General features: G+C 36.4%; 1 protein-coding gene across 1 annotated transcript in view; it reads right to left on the bottom strand.

Annotated features, from left to right (window-relative positions):
• LOC150102606 (extracellular tyrosine-protein kinase PKDCC-like) overlaps positions 1-18969 on the bottom strand; it is a 67981-nt gene that overhangs the window by 41280 nt on the left and 7732 nt on the right. The window contains exon 2 of the mRNA XM_090399400.1: positions 9409-9540. Coding sequence (XP_090255526.1) covers positions 9409-9540 — 132 coding nt within the window. The remainder of the gene's footprint in view (positions 1-9408; positions 9541-18969) is intronic.

Raw genomic sequence — 18969 nt, 5'->3', positions numbered from 1 at the left:
CCTCTGCTTCCCCAGAAGGGCTTTCACAGAGGTGCCTCATGTTCTATTTTCTTCATCCAGTATCACATTTTGGAAGGTTTCAGTTTGCATAGCAAAGATTTTTTTTCTGAGACTGGGTGGCTAGCCCTGTGCTCAACCCTCCCCATTTATCCGGGCTTGGGACCGGCATGTCAAGTTGTCACTAAGCATAGCTGGGTTGTATATGTTACGTCCTAACAATTTAAAAAAATTAATAGCTCAATGCATCAGTGGATTCTGACTAAACATTATTGTAATAGAAATAATAACTATAAATGAATAATAGAACCCACTATATAAATATATAAAAGATTAAGTTGTTTTTGGCTCCTGGCCCCACCTGATTCAATTGTCACCAGCCGCCACTGCTATTAGTACTAAAAAGTAGAATGTATAGTGTGTAGATGATGGAAGTAGTATAAAGTGGACTGTCCTCCAGCAATGAGTCTTTGATTATGTGACAATCATAAACTACCTAGTAGTTTATGATTGTCACATAATCATAAACTACTAGGTAACAACTAAATCTCCATAGATTCTAAAGAAAATTCACTATAGTAAATAGGTAAAGTAACTATTTACTAACTATTCCTATGGTCCCTACGAGCTCAATGCAGTGAAAGTCAAATATTTTCACAATAACCTGTACACACCATGAATACATATCAGAAAATGCTGATAATGATAAAAATCCTCAACTAACTCTGTATAGTCTTCAAACCAGAAAATAACATTTGTAGCTGATGTCCGTATTTCTTCAACTGATTGAGGATGGCAATCTGCAAACCACTGTAAGGTTCAGGAAACCTAATGCACTTTTTATGCTCTTCAGTCTGAAAGATGTCTAGCTGGGCACTTGGCAGTTTGTTCAAAATAATACACACCAGAACAACAAGATGCCATGTAAAAACTAATGTGCATTAAGGATACAAAGTGTATTCTTAGGAAAAACAGGGGGTAAAAAAAGCTCTCCTCACTTTTTTTTTTAGACTAGATGAGAGAATGTTATTTAAAGGTTGCTAAAATGAAATAGCTTGGTATCTGAGGTGCCCTGAACACAAGTAATACCTTTCTTTCTTTCTATTATTTAAGGATGTTAAAATAAACTACCTTGAGATTGATAAAAAAGAGCATTAATTCTTCGAAGAAAATCTTGCTGAGAGAGGCCAGGCAAACAGCGTAAATATCATTCAGGTAACCAATCATATATCAAACTTTTCTATATAATAACTAGCCAATTAGGCAAGTCCACTGCTATCCCCTCTATGTTTGTTTGGATATATTATTACAAGTGAAGTAACCAGAATTAATCACAAATTGAAAGTCTGATAATATCAAGAGAAAATTTCTTAATAATTCCAAAATGTTAGACAACCAAAGTCATACATCAAATGATAGTAAAAATGATTGTTCCTATCTTTCCCAATTCTGGGAGGTTGTTTTGTGAAATTATCTGTTTTTTAAGTCATCTTCTTTCAAGATGTAGGCTAAAAGCCTGTTTCAGCATCCTAAGGACTATATTTTCATTGACTTTCTAGGTCTTCCTATATCTATTTCACCCTTTGGTTTATGCTTTGCTACTTCTTTTGGTAGCGTTCCCTCCTCCATTTTTGTATATGATTGATATGATTGAGACATTCAAATTACTGAAGGGTTTCTATAAAATTAATTCAGAAGATATTTTTGAGAACAGGGCTGGTTGTGGGAGGACTAGGGGACATCCATGGAAACTGGGCAAAAGTGTGGTTAGTAAAGGTGTTAGAGCTGGGTTCTTTACTTTTAGAGTAGTGAATGAGTGGAATGCGCTCCCTGAGTCTGTGGTGGATGCTGTGACAGTGAATGAGTTTAAGGCGAAGTATGATAGATACTGTATGAATGTCAAATAGTTGTGATGAATATGATTTGGGGCCTCCCTCGATGAGTCTAATGACTCCCTGGAGTTGCCCGTAATAATAGTAATAGTAAATGTTTTCTCCAATTCATTTGGTATTCTTTGATTTTATCATTTATAGCTTCTGTTTGTAATTCCTTCCTGATTTCATCATTTCGTATTTCTATCCATTCTTGCATCCATATAGTATTGTTGGTACTGCAATGACTTTATAAAATTTTAATTGTGTTTCTTTCCTTGTTTTGCCTTTTGTTATTCATCTTATAGTACCACAGGTTGCTTGGAAATGGCGTAACTTATTGTCTATATTATTATCTATAGCAAATGTTTTCATGTCCTAAATATGGAAAATGTGTTACTTGGTCTAACAGGGGGTAAAAAAAGCTCTCCTCGCTTTTTTTTAGACTAGATGAGAGAATGTTATTTAAAGGTTGCTAAAATGAAATAGCTTGGTATCTGAGGTTTTCAATTACCATGTTTGTTCATATGGGATGTTTATCCCAGAATGCCATAGTTTTAATTTTTCTTTAAAATATGCTTTATAAATTGTATTCACTAGTTAACTGCTGTAGATAGCGAATGGATCTCTGTAGATTGTTTTCTAATTTTTGTATAATTACTTGATCATCTGCAAAAAAAAGTATTGTGTTTACTGTTGCATAATGATGATTCCTGGGTTTACTATGAATTTCCACTTCCTTATCGGATTATCTATATACACTATCTACCAATAATTGTCTGGACGCTTTAACAATTCACAACTGATACCAACAGGCGAACCATAATATCGGGTATGTCCACCTTTGGCAGTGATCATCTCCTGCACCCTTTGAGGGAAGCTTTCCACTAATGTGAGGCAGACATCAGGTGGAATTTGTCTACATTCCTCCATCAAAGCAGCACTGAGTTCATCAACAGATTGAGGAATCTCAAATGCTACTCCAATTCATTCCACAGGTCTTCAATGGGGTTGAGGTAAAGACTATGCACAGGCCAAGGTAGTTGTTTAACACCCATCTCTGCATACAATTGCATAACAGCTAACAGTTCTGTGACATTGTCTTCTTGATAGTAACATGGATCCATTCCATAAAAACTCCACAGTGTAGGCAGCACCTGATTATCCAGAATATCAAGGTACTGAGCTGCCTTCATGGAATCACGGACAAAAACCAGTGGTCATACTCCAATCCAGTTGAATGCACCCCCCACACCATTACTCAGACTGCCTCCACACCCTGCCATCAGACTAGAAACAGGTGAACCTTGATTCATCGCTCCACAGTACTATTTTTCCACTGGCCAATTGTCCAGTTGACATGCTCTTTTGCAGCAGGCCAGACAAGCCACCTTGTTCGTTGTGATGTCTGGCTTGTGTGGTGCTGCTGCTCTTCCATGGAAACCCAGTAAATGGAGTTCTTTTCGTACAGTGGTGTTGTTACTAGCACTCATCATGGATGGTCTGTGCAGATTGTAGCCTGTTTCTGCATGCCACCCATTTTAACATCTTCCTGTTCCTGTCAGTCATTTTCGGTGGCCACCCTGTGTGTTTTCCTGTACTAGTGATGACAGAACATCTCCATTTGTTGATCATATCGCCAACCATTGATTTTGCCATTGCTGCTCCAGTTGAGCAGCAATGGCACATATGGACATGCCACCAATGTGAAAGTCCACAATGACACCGCTCTCAAAGTCACTGAGTGTGTGTCATGTTGCCATACACCTGTATTTAACTGCTACAGTGAAATACTGCTTCCCACTATCTGTACACCAGTTTTATGTTATTAACAAACTTGGAATGTTCCATAACTTCAAATAACAGGGGTATCTGGACAAAGAAATATATGTTTACACATGATGATATGTACATCCACAATTATTAGTGGAATCTTGGTCAAATAAAGCATTAACGACAGTAGATTACATGCTTGAAATGGGCACCTGGTCTTTGAAGACAGCTTTTGTAGCACATACAAAGATTCTCTGTCATTTTCACCCTCTCTGTATGTGTCAAGACCATCGATAAAAAAGAAAAAAAAAGTTCAACATACTGCGCATTGTTTGAGACAGGAGCTCATGCAAGCCTACATCAAAAGCAAAACAACCATCTTGTTCCAAATATTATTCTGAAAATGCAAAATACAGAACACTTGACTTCTTTACAAATGGCAGTTGTACCTTTTAATCTTTCAGCTTCTGCTCATCCAGGCCCCTCCCTCCTCTCTCACATACACACTAATGATGAAATTGACTACTGATGTAATCAATAGTCAATTTCATCACTTGGAGACCCACCATGTCGCAATAACCACCAGTATGAATTCTCCCATGCTGTATCTACTGAAGATCTAGAATCCCTAGGAAATGTTTAGAGAAACCTGTGCAATTGCTCTCCTAATATTTCCAGAGCATTTCATTAGAGCTGCCATTGAGGTCTGCACCAAACTGACACCCTTTGGTATACCATCCACTTTTTCATAACTGAGAAACCAGTTTTCTTTCTTTAGGCATCTTCCCTTATGTAGGAATGTGTGAAGACTATTACCTACCTTCTGCTATATATAAATTACCTTCTCTCACACATCCATTTTGTTGATGATGCTAACGTGCTGCGCTCCAAAATAAGCTTCAGGTAAGCTAAATGAGCTACAACTAGTGCCATATAAACACTGATCTTCATACCAGTGTTCCATGAGTGATGACAACGTAGTACTTATTGCTATTAAAACACATTACATATATTTTATTCTCATGAGAAGGTCAAAACCCAGACCAGTTTTGACCTTTGCTCTTGAAGTCCTGAAGATACTTCAAGAGCAAACTTTGTTTGCTTACCATTAAACCTCCAACATGGATCTTTCTCTAATCAGAGTAATTTAATAAGGTGTGACACCTTTTGGCAACTAGCATATAGAAATATCAGTTCTGCATTGCTTCGGCCTTGGTATCACCTGTGGGTCTGGCTCCCACTGAAGACCTCAATAAAGGTCGAAACCGGTCTGGGTAGTGACCCTTCCCATAATGCATAGCATTATACACGTGTGCAAGGAGATGTGCTTTACATTATGGGATACTAAGGACAGTGATGAGAACTCAATTCACCTTTGTCATGAGTTGCCCCAGTCCTGAAGATATTTCAGGCGCAAACTTTGTTTGCTTACACTTGGATAAAGGATTAAAGTAAATATATAATTTATAGTCTAACCAAGTTAGGGAAAAAAAAAAAAAAAAACTTCAACGTCTTTCTCTAATCCAGAGTAATTTAATAATAAGGTGTGACATCTTTTTGCAACTGGCATACAGAAATATGAGTTCTGCATTGCTTCAACTTTGGCATCACCTCTGGATCTGACTCCCACTGAAGAGACCTCAATAAAGGTCGAAACCGGTCTGGGTAGTGACAGTTCCCATAATGCAAGGAGATGTGCTTTACATTATGGGATACTAAGGACAGTGATGAGAACTCAGTCTGCCATTGCCACGAGTTGTCTCAGTCCTGAAGATATTTCAGGTGCAAATTTTGTTTGCTTACACTTGAATAAATGATTAAACTAAATATATAACTCATAAGGGCATGTTCACTTCGAATTCATTAAACAAGCACAAACAGTGAACCAACGTTGTTATTTAGAAGTGCTGCAAGGTTGCTTGAAGTGTTCATAAGAAGAGATCTGAAATTTGGCTGAACGACTGGATCAACCATTTCCCCTGTGTGTGTGTGTGTGTGGTACACAATAGCTGCGTACCACACACATTCTTTAGTTTTGGATGTTTCCAAAACTAAAGAATGGCTTGAAAGGATGCATATTTTCTGACAGCTGACACCCAACACCATGTGGTGACAGTAACAAAAAACATTCTAAAAATGAGTTCCATAAATGTTTTGAATAACCATCTATCTATTCATTGGACATCATCAGATGATGAATGTTCACTCAGCTGCTCAGTGATGTGCCATTCCAGTCCTCACCAGGTGGCCCTGTTGTATGCTTTTCTGGAGGCTTCAACTCTCTGAAGATAAGTCCCTCCACCATCTATTGATCTCAATGACAGTCTACCTCTTTCTCTTTTTCCAGGAACTTTACTTTCTCTTACTGTTTTGAGAATCTTCCTTCCATCCTTTTAATGTGTCCAAAGTATTTCAATTTTCTTCTGTCAATATTCTTAAGCAGCCTTTAAAGGTCTATTGATCCTTTCTAGCACCTATTCATTTGTCCACCTTTCAGTATATGAACATCGCATCTCAAAAGCAATGCTGTAACGATGGCGTGGCAAAAGAGGTGCAACACGTAAAAAATAAAAATAAATAAATAGATATAAAAGTCCGCTATTTTATATTGTGTTTTTAAATTTCGGCAATATGCCGCTTTACACACACAAATTCTGCAACACACTGCAACTCATTTTGATGGGTTTAATAGTAAGTATTTAACCATTGTTTTAGTCGTTCCTAATCTACTTCTGACGTCTTCAGAATAGTAATTCTTCACATTAATAATGGATTCCAGATCTTACAACTTGTTTTCTCACAATTCTTTCTCCATTTAAGGTACACACTTGTTTCTCATGTGGAAAGACACTATCCTCTATTCTTATTGATCTCATTAACTTTGTCAAGAATTTGTCCTAGTTCTTCCTCTTCATTATGAAGGAGTACTATGTCACCCAGAGTGCCTCACATTACTGATCAATCTACCACTTATCTTAATTCCTGTCTTTTAAGCTCATCCAACTACACGCATGATGTCCTCAGCACAGATACTAAACAGGCGAGGAGAAAGTAGATATCCTTGCCTAAACTCCCTTTCCAACATGAAACCAATCAGTTAATCTAACAGCTCTGTTTCTTACTGTGGCTTCGTGTCCACCATACAAGTTAGCTATTGGATCCTGCTTCTTGTCAATCCTTACTTTGGATCCGAAATGATTACTATTACGATGTTCTTAACTAATTGATAAGTTGTAAGTTGATTTCTAATTCAAATATAAAGAAAATTTATATTTAAAGACTGCGCCATTTTATATCCGAATTAGTTCAAGAATCGAAGATAAGCCAACTCTCAACTACCCTTCCCTTATATGTTGTTATTATATATACTGGCCGAGTATATTTAACTTATTTATCACTCCCGCTTTGGTTCGAATATTTTATGAATGGTGCAGTAAAAGAGATTCAGGCAAAATACAACTTTAGATTAACAAAAACAAACATTTAATTTTATAATCACAAATTATACACTTAAGATCAAAATACTAAATAAGTTATTATAAACACTTCAGCCTTTCTGATAATACTGTCATACAAATTCAGACAATGGTAAATCTGTTATCTCTAATACAGCCTTCTCACAGTTCTTTAAGTTCCAAATACGATAAAAATTGCAGTAACACTTCCTCACAAACAAACACTTTTAAATTTACACTTCAGCTAATTTTCACCAATAGTTACTGTTAGTATAGGGAAATTCTAGGATGAAACTCACACACTTCTCTGTATAGGAATACTAATGGTTGGAATAATCTTACCGATAATCTTCTATCTTCATTAACTTATACACAAACACCTTTTATAACTGTAAACACTTAAACAGTATACGGCACTCATTAAATAAATCTTCTAAGCAATAACTGAATCAATCATCAGTCACTATACACATACAAAACGTTCTTGCATGAAATACTACTGATCACTCATGAAATAAGGCAACACACAATAATTCTTAACTTGAGGTTTTATATGCACAGTTGTTCACTCTTCCGGCATTTAATTAATTCTTTAGCCACTACAATTCCAAACACAGCTATCGGTAAACTTCAATTTTACAGCCTCTACTACTCTAGTAACTCCGTGCTTTATTTCAAGATTCTGTGTGTCCTTGACAGGTCAGCCCTGAAATTAAATCTCAACTTAAGTATTGCTAGTCTATTTAGTAGTCACTCAGCTGTCTTCCATAGCTATAATTGTTATTCTACAACTTATTAGCTAACCGCCTCTCAACTAGTAGACTTTATTTAGCTGCTTTAGTAACTTGCCGACTCGCTATTATTGCACTGTGATTGCCGAATGCTCCGATTCCAACCTAAATGCCAATCTCTCTCTAATAAATCTCTAATGCTCTCCCTTTTCCAGCATTCCTCGCTTTTCATATCCATTCTTCCAGCCTAAATTCTTCTCGTGATTTCTTTCTAAAACTCTTTTCAATAAACTTCACGTGGTGTTCCAAAACGTGCTCGCTCACTTACATACGTTTCCATGACAACAAAACAAAATATAATAAAATTGAGCTATTGCATAACGTTAAACTTAAAGTAGTTATATGAATATTAAATTGTAAAATAAGTTGTTTACATTAAATAATATTTACAAGTCTAGCCTTTGTGATGGAAGATCATGTTGGATTCTGAACCAAATAATAATTACTCTAATCTCTACATAATCAGAATTCAACACTATCAACCTGATAATGTGTTGAGGAAAAATCCATTATTACTTCCCACAGTTCCACATACTGAACACAGTCAAAAGCTTTAGAGTAGTCTATGAAACATATTACCATAGGAAATCTAAATTCTTTATACTTTTCTATGATCTGTCTAAGGAAAAGGATCTCATCTCTGCATTCTTCACGCATTTCTGCCTCAATCCTATTTTAAATGATCTTTAATAAAATCTTGCTTTAATTTAAAACAAAATCTTGCATTGTTAACAATGGCAGAATCATATTATTAAATAAAAAAACAAGGAAGGCATTCTTTGTAATAACTTCCTTAAATGTATTCTAAATTTAAGGAATGTAAATAATTAAAAATCTAAATATTTTCAATTTTTTTGCACTGTATTTGTCCAGCCTTGCTGATAATGCTTTTTCATTGATTGCATATACTTAGTTGGAGGTTCTATTTAATCTGTTCATTTATTTTCCTAGAATAGTGAATATCAAATGAAACATTAACAAAAGATTTTAGTTTAACACTTAAAAATTCAAATAAACCAAATTTTCAAAATCAACATTAATGCAAGTGGTATTTGCTTTATTCTACAACCAACTGAGTATTCCATTATAATAAAAGGTTTGCCATGATGCACTAATCAGCACTAATGCTTGGGATTTTGCCTCTTTTTTTTTTTGACAGCACTTATAATCAATGAGTTTACTATAGTGGGGTAGGGTGGGATGTATAAAAATTCATAAAAGCAAACTATCACAGTATATTGTTTGATTGTAAATTAAAATTTATATCTAAAATAAATAAAAACTACAATCCTTTTAATTGCCTAGTTTCTTGATCTTTCTTTCTTAATATGTTGTTATGCAAAACAAAAAAAAAAAAAAGAAGAAGAAGTTATATTTCCATATTTTATAGCAAAAACAACCAACTTCTTATTATATGAAAGAAAAACACACTGACATGATATTTTAATATTTAAAATAGAACATATATATTTATTCAAGACTTTTTTAAATATAATTTAAAAAACATGAAAAACGTTTTACCTTAAGTCTATCCTCCCATGACATTTGCAACAATTTTATGATATCTAATGGTTGTCCTAGTTCAGTAAATACTGATACTGCACTTATCATGTCCCCATTATACTGTCCAGGAGGAACACAATAACCTAATACCTAGTATATAAAAAATCAAGTTAGTATGTTTAATCTGCTAAAGTTAAATAAAGTTCAAAATTAAAAAAAAAAAAAAAAAAAAAAAAACTATATTTTTAAATACTAGGGGTTCAGAACAGACAAATAAGAAGAATACACATAATTAATAGGCATCATGAACTGGCCTCATAGCCTTGGTTGCTCTCGAATTCAAAACAACTTAACAACCTTCTATTATGAAAGAGATTTGCTGCTAATAAGCACAAGATGATTTCACCATCGGCAGGGGAGGGGGGGGGGGCTAATTCAATATATTTTGGAGTATTGGCTGTATTGACAAAAGACTCTTGTCCATAGGGCCAAATGGACAGCGCATCAACAAAAGCACTGACGTTTGGATGCTTTTGTCACCTACCTACACAGCTAAATGCACCAAAATTCACTTCACAGTAGAAGAAAAAAAAAAAAAAAAAAAAAATCTAATAACTGTTTGCCTTTTCTTGGCGTGTTAGTCACCCACCTTTCAGATGGATCGCTATCTTTTTCCATTTACAGAAAGCCAACATGCACGCACGCACGCACACAGAGGAAGATATCTATATAAACAATCACATCATCATTCAGCTCCAATAGTATGGTATTTTAAAAACACTTACACACAGAACCAGAGCAATTTGTTCAAATGATACAGATCTTAACTATTCGTGCCATACTTTCTTGCCAATGTCTACAAAATAGATAAAATACTACATGATCCCATTACTTCTACCTCCTGTAACACACAAGAACAAAACATCACTATTCCTATTCTCTACGTCAGAGGTACATCAGAAAAGATGGCTAAAATACTAATAAAACATGGCCTTCACACCACATTCAAACCACATGTTAAATTAGCAACTCTGGTCTGCTCTCCTAATGATAAACTCTATCCTCTAGCATATCCTGGAGTGTATAAAGTTCCATTCCACTACCATTGGAGATGAAGAGGTTGTGGAGAGGGTTGAAGAGAGTGATCAAGTTGATGAGTGATATAAAAAATGCTCCCTACATTGATAGATTGAGAGCTTGTGGATTGCAGAGGTTGGTTGATAGGTGGAGAAGAGGGGATATGATAGAAACATTTAAATTAATAAAAGGTTTTTATAAGATTGATGTGGGGAAAATATTTCAGCTGTGTGATAGTGATGGAAGAACAAGAGGTCATCCCTGGAAATTAAGGAAAAGTGTGGTTAACAAGACTGTGAGAACTAGATTTTTTTGCCTGGAGGGTGGTGAATAAGTGGAATGCATTGCCTGACTCAGTTGAGTTCTTCGTCTGTAAATGAATTCAAGAAGAGATATGATAGATATTGTTTTGATAGTTTGGGTCTCCTGTGATGAGTCTACTGACTCTGACTCCATAGAGACATACATCATAATAATTATTATGACTAGTCAGGACTGGAAGACAATACTTTAGAGACCTCCCCTTAACACAGGATTAGATGGAAGAAAACCAATGTGCTATTTAAAAGTTGTTACAGATCGGGAAGATTTTTTTTCAAGACTGCCAAGGCTATGAAGAATTCTCCTAACCTGAACAATTATGGTTGCATTAATTTGCCAAATATTTTAAGAGACTTATCTTAGGATCAACTCCTACAGAGATGTAATACTTCTTTTTTTCTTTTTTTTTTAAATAACATTAGAGGGTGCCAACTCAGGCCTTTAGATCTTTTGTCTGTTACAGTTTTAATTGTTTCACTAATTCAGAGTCATTTGCAAACTATAACATCCTGCTTTGTGCGCTGAAGATGCTGGTTTGAAATTCAGCGAAATATAAGCCAGTTAAAAAAGCATATTTTTTTTATAAAATAGTTTGTTTGGTGTTGTTAATAATGTTAAGATTCTAAATGTTCCTTTATGCTGCTCTTATAATGATACAGTACATAGATGGTTTATAACAAAGAATATGTAAAACAAACAAACAAAAAAAAAATGCTTGCAACTTCCTTCTTTAAGAAAATGTTAAAATAAACACGACAAATTAATTATTCTTTAATTAAAAAAAAAACTTGAAAAATTTAACAAACAATTTAAATGAAAAATACAAGAGAAGAATTCAAATTAAGTGGATATTGAATCCAACATTATTTCATAGCCGAATATAGAAACTACAAGAGTTTCATGCTGCATATAGAAACTATAAAAGTTTCAGCAGATACAAGTGTACGCCAACCTTTCATGATGGGCAACAGATCCAATCACTGTCCTTAGTATTTTCCCATAATGTAAAACACATCTCCTAAGAGATGTATGATATTATACATTATGGGGAGAGGTCACTAGACAGACCGGTTTCGATCTTTTTTGAGGTCTCATCACTGGGAGCTAGACCAAGAATACTCAGGATGAATGATACAGAACTTGTACTTTACAATACGAGTTGCTAAAAAAGGTGTCTTAGTAATGCATGGGAAATGATTAAGGGGCGGTTGAGGGATGCAGGATCCAAGAAGAGGAGGTTAAATCAGGTGGGATTGAGTGGCATCATTAAGCAGGAGAGGAAAAAAAAAAAAAAACAGAATTTTCTTTTTAAGACTGAATACAAAGGGAAATATGATCAATAAGCTCATGAGCAGTAGTACAAAACAAAGGCTAGATGGAAATGGTACACCAGCATGGTAAGAAAGGTAAAATTAGATGAGCACGAAACAGAAATCCCAAATAGTTCTTTAACTACACAGCAAATAAAAGGGAAAATGATTATGAAAGGCTAATTCTGAAGATTGCTGATGGTAAGAAAGTAATAACCAGTGGTTAAATTCAGCCAAGGCTCTTTGGGACCCAGCCCCAGAACTTTTTTATGCACCGGACCCAGAACATTTCTGTTTTGTGACTTTTCTCCTTTTACGGTAATTAAGCCTAATGCAAAACAGACAGCAATGGCAGGCTATTAAGACGTGCAGTATTAACGAAAGATTGTGCGACCAAAAGATAAAAGAATAGCCGACAATTGAGTTGAAATGCTAACTCTCTTCAACCGAATTCCATATGTGAAACTGCCATAACAACATTCACTATACATTTCTTAGTTTTAACACGTTTACGAATTTTAACACGTTCAGTTGAATTTTATTGGCGAACTCACATCTAATTAATAACAATAGTTTCTAGTTAAATACTGTGTTTGCTGGTGCAACATATGGTTTTGCTTGTGTCTATACAGCATAGTTTCTGTATGATGGGACGCGATTCATTAATTAGTGTTGTTTTTATCCCAGTTGTCTCTAATTGCACTATTTGTTGAGAAATATATTACACAGACTGCTCATACCTTATTCACTGACATAATAAAAGTACTTGTTTTTCTTGTCTCCGCAGTGTAGTGGCTGTTGGGGAGGGGCATTGTTTACGACTGCAAGCGAGTTACTATTGCCCGCAGTGAACGCATTTAAGCTTTTTTTCATGTGTGACGTATATGAGAAACTTTTTAATTTCTTTTTTCGAAAAGTAAAATCAGGGGCTGCGAGTTGTATGCGAGGGTGAGTTATATTCAAGTAAGTATGGTATTTCAAATATGGATAAGTACATTGGTAGCGTCTTTAAACATAAAAATAGCTTGGATGACAGTGATAATACAACATGAGTTTGTAATGACCGTTTGTGTATAGTTTCCGAAGGGAAAGAGGTCTCTAACGAATCCACAGAAACACAGAATTCCATCAGTTGCGATATGATAATATTAATATGCTGAACAAAAGGAAAGATTTGCTGACTTGCTGGACACTCGACCAGTGGATTGCATTCAAAGGTAAATACAATTGGTTATTTTGTAGGAACATTTTTCTGTTTTGTGACTTTTCTTCCTTTACAGTAATTATGCCCACATTATTGTGTTATTATTCAACAGTTATTTACAATTTTGAATGTGTATATAAAGTCAATATCAATAGTCGCCTGATTACGAATGAGAGATGAAAGGAACAGGAAGGGTTGAAGCTTCCCCACATAGCATTCAAAGGTAAATTATTATTATATCACACCTCCAGGGAATCCAAAGAATCATCGAGGGAGGGCATCACCTCTACAACTCTTCGTCTCACTACTCCACCAATCTTCATCATCAAACACCAACACCATCTACTGCCGACTACCACCACTAGTACTTTCAGACAATCACAAACATCCATGCCAACGGCAGGATTCGAACGGCAGCCTTTTGGCTGGAGAGCAGATACGATAACCACTCAGCCAACCAAGTCGGCATACAACTGATTATTTTGTATAGAGCCTGGAACTTATTCATTTAAAATTTAACCCAGAAGCAGAGACTGAAGAAGGTTCCTGTTCAGGACTCCACCATGCCTTCGAACACCCGTACAATGGATGTAAAGTTGGAGGGAGATTTTGAATCTGTGTAATTGACAATTCCAAATATAGTTCTTTGTTTTGATATAATAATTGTTGTTTCATTACTTAATGGGCACACCATGTAATGCATAGCAATATACATGTTCGATAAGGAAGCATGCTTTGCATTATGGGTTACTGAGGCAAGTGAAGTCAACAGCCTTTACGTACAAGTAGACTGGCCATGAAGATAATTCATGCACATACTTTGTTTGCTTATATTTGAATAAAGGATTAAAAACACAAATATAATTTATTGTCAAGTATAATAACTTGTTGTAACCAAGCAAAAAAAAAAACTTTTTGCATGGTGATACACCATTTTTCTACTTGTGTGTATATATATATATATATATATATATATATATATATATATGACTTCTGCATAAATTTAACCTTAGCATCTTCCTCAGTCTATCTCCCAATGAAGACTTGAAATTGGTCTGGGTAATGATCCTTTCCATCCTGCCTCAAGCACTTTAGTGAGTATGGGCATGGCAAACCCGAGGTACCTGATGCTAGACCATGCCTTAGTTCATGTAATATACATCTGTTATATTATCAGTAAACTGGTCCCTCCCCTTCTTTCTTCTCTTCTTGCTCCTTCACACCAATGCTATTAGAGTATTCGAGGGCTAGGGGTGAATCTTTCCTATTTTGCTATGTCATTTTGTCTTATGCAGCCACTGAAGGGGGCAAGCTAGCCCCAACAGGTGCCGGTCCCAAGCCCGGATAAATGGCGAGGATTGATGTCAGGAAGGGCATCCAGTAGTAAAACTTCACTGCCAGCTCTAGCTATGATCAAATGAATCAAAAAGAAATGATATAAGGACTAGGGCATACCCCTTAGGCAACGCACAGCTACAAGAAATGGATGGAGACAAGGCGGAAGGGGAAAAAGCGAAGGAATTGGGAGATGGGTATAAATTGTTCTACTCTGGAGCGAATAAAGAGAGAAGAAATGGTGTTGGAATTGTGGTGTGTGGCAGAACGAAGGGCAAAGTACTGGAAGTGGGTAGGAGGAACGACAGGATCATGCGAATGAAACTGGGTCTTGGAGAAGAGCAAGTAGCCATCTTATACGCCCTGCAAGTTAGCTGTACAGCAGAGAAAGAAGAATTCTGGAACATGCTAGATGCAGAAATGAGGGAACTGGAAGAAAACAAGATGGTGATTATCAGAGGAGACTTGAACACATAGGAAGACAGAATAGGGACTGTGAAAGGGTGCATGGTGACCACGGAGTGGGAATGATGAACCAGGAAGGAAAGAAGATTGTGGCATTTGATCTGGAAATTGTGAACTCATTTTTCTTCAAGAGGGAAGAACATTTGATAACATTTAGAAGTGGTAACAACAGTTCATTCATAGATTGATTATATTTTGACTAGAAGAAAACATCTTAAGGAAGTAACAAACTATAAGGTAATCCCAACAAATCTAGTGGTGCAGCAACCAGCTGCTGTACACACAAACTTTAAAATAAGGTCGAAGAAAAGAACCTTTGGAAGCCACAGGATGAGGACAATTAAGTGGTTTAACTTAAAAGAAGAGAGCGAGATGAACCGTTTTAGGGAGAGGGTGTTAGAGAGGATTTCAGATGGACTAGGAAGTGTACAAGATTAGTGGAGACATAATTCAAAAGCAATTCTGAGTTGTGCAATCAAGGAGCTTGGTGAAAGGAAGGATTAGAGAGCAAAAGGAGGGTTGGTGGTGGTGGAATAATTATGTACAAGAAGCAGTGGCAGCTAAGAGGAAGGCAAAGCAGAAGTGGGACGAGACAAGAGTGGAAGAGGACAGAGAGAGAGAGAAGCCAAGAGAGTTGTTGTGCAGGTGAAGGCCATTGCATATCAAGATATGCAATGGCCAATTAGAAACAAAGGAAAGGACAGAGAAAAATTTATCGATTGGCAAATTGTAGAAATAAGGCATAGAAAGACATCTAACATGTGAGGCATATCAAAAACTCTGGAGGAAGAGTATTAAGGAGAGATGCGAATATAAGAAACAGATGGAGAATATACTTTGAAGGGCTTTTGAATGAGGAAAATGTGAGAACTCACAGAGAAGATGGGCATTATGAGGGGTTGGTGCAGAAAAGTGAAGGAGGCCATAAAGAAGATGAAGAATGGAAAATCGGTGGACCCTGACAGGATCCCAGTGGAGGCATGAAAGGCACTGGGGGAAGAGGAAATTGACCTGCTGTGGGACCTGTTCATAAAAATTTGTCAACAGGAAAATATACCTGAGGAGTGGAGGAAAAGTATTCTTGTTCCCATCTACAAGGGTAAAGGGGATGCACAAGACTGTAAAATTACAGAGGAATAAAGTGTTGACATCCCACACAATGAAAATCCTAGAAAGTGTTCTTGATGGAAGACTGAGAAAGAAAGCAGAGATTGGAAAGGAGCAATTTGGCTTTATGCCTGGTCGATTGATGACAGATGCTATCTTTGGGTTACAGTAGATGGTGAAAAAGTTCCAAGAGAAACAACGGGAGCTACAGCTGATGTTTAATGATCTGGAGAAAGCATATGATAGAGTGCCAAGGCAAGAAGTCTGGAGGTGTCTGAGGGAGAAGAAGATACCAGAAATATATGTCAGGTTGGTGCAGGAGATGTATAGAAATGTGAAGACAAGAGTTTGGACATACCTTGGAGAGACAAAGTTTTCAAGTGACAGTTAGCTTGCATCAAGAGTCAGCATTAAGTCCATTCATGTTTAATATTGTGATGGAGATGGTGACAGAGAAGGTGAAAGAAGATGCACCTTGGAAAATGTATGCGGACGACATCGTGCTGTGTGCAGAATCAAGAAATGTGGCAGCTAAAGTGGAAAGGTGAAGGAAAGTACTGGAAGAGAGAGGTATGAGACTGAGCAAAAGTAAGACAGAGTATATGTGTTGCAAAGTGGATGGCAGCTAGGAGACAGATCTGGAGCTGGAAGGAAATGTCATCAGGAAGGTTAGAGATTTTAGATACTTAGGTTTAACAATGAAAGAGGATGGAGAGGCTGAGAAGGAAGTAGGATGCAGGATATAAGTGGGATGGAGGAAATGGAGAGAGAGAGAGAGAGATATGGCTGGAGTGCTATGCAATTAGAGGGTGCTGATCAATCTAAAAAGCAAAATCTACAGGACAGTAGCGAGACCAGCTATGATGTATGTTATGGAAAATGTGGCTCTGAGGAAAAATAACATCAGTAGGATGGAGGTAGTGAAGATGAAAATGCTTAGGTGGATGTACGGTGTGGCCAGAAAGGATCGTCTGAGAAATAACTATGTAAGGAGAATGGTGAATGTTACGAACTTAGGAGCGAAGATACAGGAGGCAAAGTTGAGATGGTTTGGTCATGTGATGAGGAGGGAGGATTAGTATGTAAGAAGAAAGGTCATGCAGATGGATATGCAGGGGAGGAGGAGGAAGTGCGGGTGGCCCAAGACAGGAGGATGTAGAGAAGACCCACTGAGAACAGTGACTGTACTTAAGTGGGACAAGCTACAGAAGAAGAAGAATGATCCTTTCCATAATGCATAGCAATTTACACAATCCAAAACACTAATAACTCCAATACATTTTTCTCTGTTACAGAACCTACAATATAAAACAATATAACATGTGCACAATGCAAAAGTTGGAAATGATTAGACGAAGCCATGAGTCCTTGTAAGAGTGCCATATATGATACTAGTAGGAAGCCTTAACTGTTATAAACAGGTTTAAGAATTACATATTTCAGGGAATGTCACATAATTTAAGATATGGGAACTTTTAAGAGCAACTGTAGATTTTAAGGAAAGTCTCATATAAAATATTTCACTAAATGATACCTCCCACAATGAGTCTGTTGGCTTCATGGAGATAAGCTATAATAATAATAATAGTAAGAATATGCTGCTATGCAGTAACTGAAATATCCTCATGCAAACTGAACTGTGCACAGCTGCCAGCAAACTTATTTGTTTTCTATGTATATTACAAAAACATTAAGTATCATACATTTGTCAGGTCATGGAAAAATTTTCCATGCAGCTGTAAAAAAAAAATTAAACGGGTGACACTGATAATATTTATAACTACTATAATGAAACATGGTAGTTTATTTCCATTTAATTCTGTGAGTGGTGTCCTAAGTATAGTCTGCCAAACCTGAATATCCATAATAATAGCAGCAGAGGTATTTTTTATATTCTTCCAATCAGCTATTAGCTACTCTTCCACTCCAATAACAGGAAATCTGGAAGAACAAGGAACTTTATACAGGGCTTGACCACTCGCCCATGGCGATTAGATTTTGCAAGCTGGCGAGTAGCTACAGACTAGACAAAGTAACTTAAATATAAAGAGCCAATAGGCTTCATTTCGGCTATATAAACATTATTTAAATTAAGGGGATATTAAATCCCACATTGTTTTAAAACCGAATAAGAAACTCAAAGATTGGAATCAGAGAGTTTCATGCCGAATATAGTAAACTATAAAAGTATCAGTGATTACTAGCATGAGCTAATGCATGTAGTCCTAGTACATAGTACAATCTCGGGCAACTCACAGCAAAGGTGGTAAAGTTCTGATTGCTATTCTTGGTATTTTCCATAATGTAAAAACACATTTCCTAGGAAATGTATGCTGTTATTACATTATGGTGGGAGGTCACTACCCAGACCGGTTTCAGCCTTTTTTGAGGCTTCATCAATGAGTAGCTAGACCAAATAGATACCAAAGGGTATAGCAAAAAGAACTTATACACTCTGCTATATGAGTTCTTTAAGTTCTTTTCGCTATACCCTTTGGTATCTATTTGGTCTAGCTACTCACTGATGAAGCCTCAAAAAAGGCTGAAACCACTCTGGGTAGTGACCTCCCACCATAATTGTTTGTTATATGTTGGGAACAAAATATTTTTAATATTTTATGAAAATTATAAAAAACTATTTAATTTAGCTTCCTGTTTTTTTAGTCAGCTTCCATATCCAATCCATGTAATATGGTCTTAACACTGCTGCTGAAGATATTTGCTTTAGTTTTATTATGATATCTTGAGGATTTCCATATA

Source organism: Typopeltis vanoorti, chromosome 10, assembly GCF_054136105.1.
Source record: "Typopeltis vanoorti isolate ZY-2024b chromosome 10, IOZ_Tvanoo_1.0, whole genome shotgun sequence".
NCBI lineage: Eukaryota > Metazoa > Arthropoda > Arachnida > Uropygi > Thelyphonidae > Typopeltis > Typopeltis vanoorti.
This window is presented reverse-complemented; position numbering and strand designations above follow the sequence as displayed.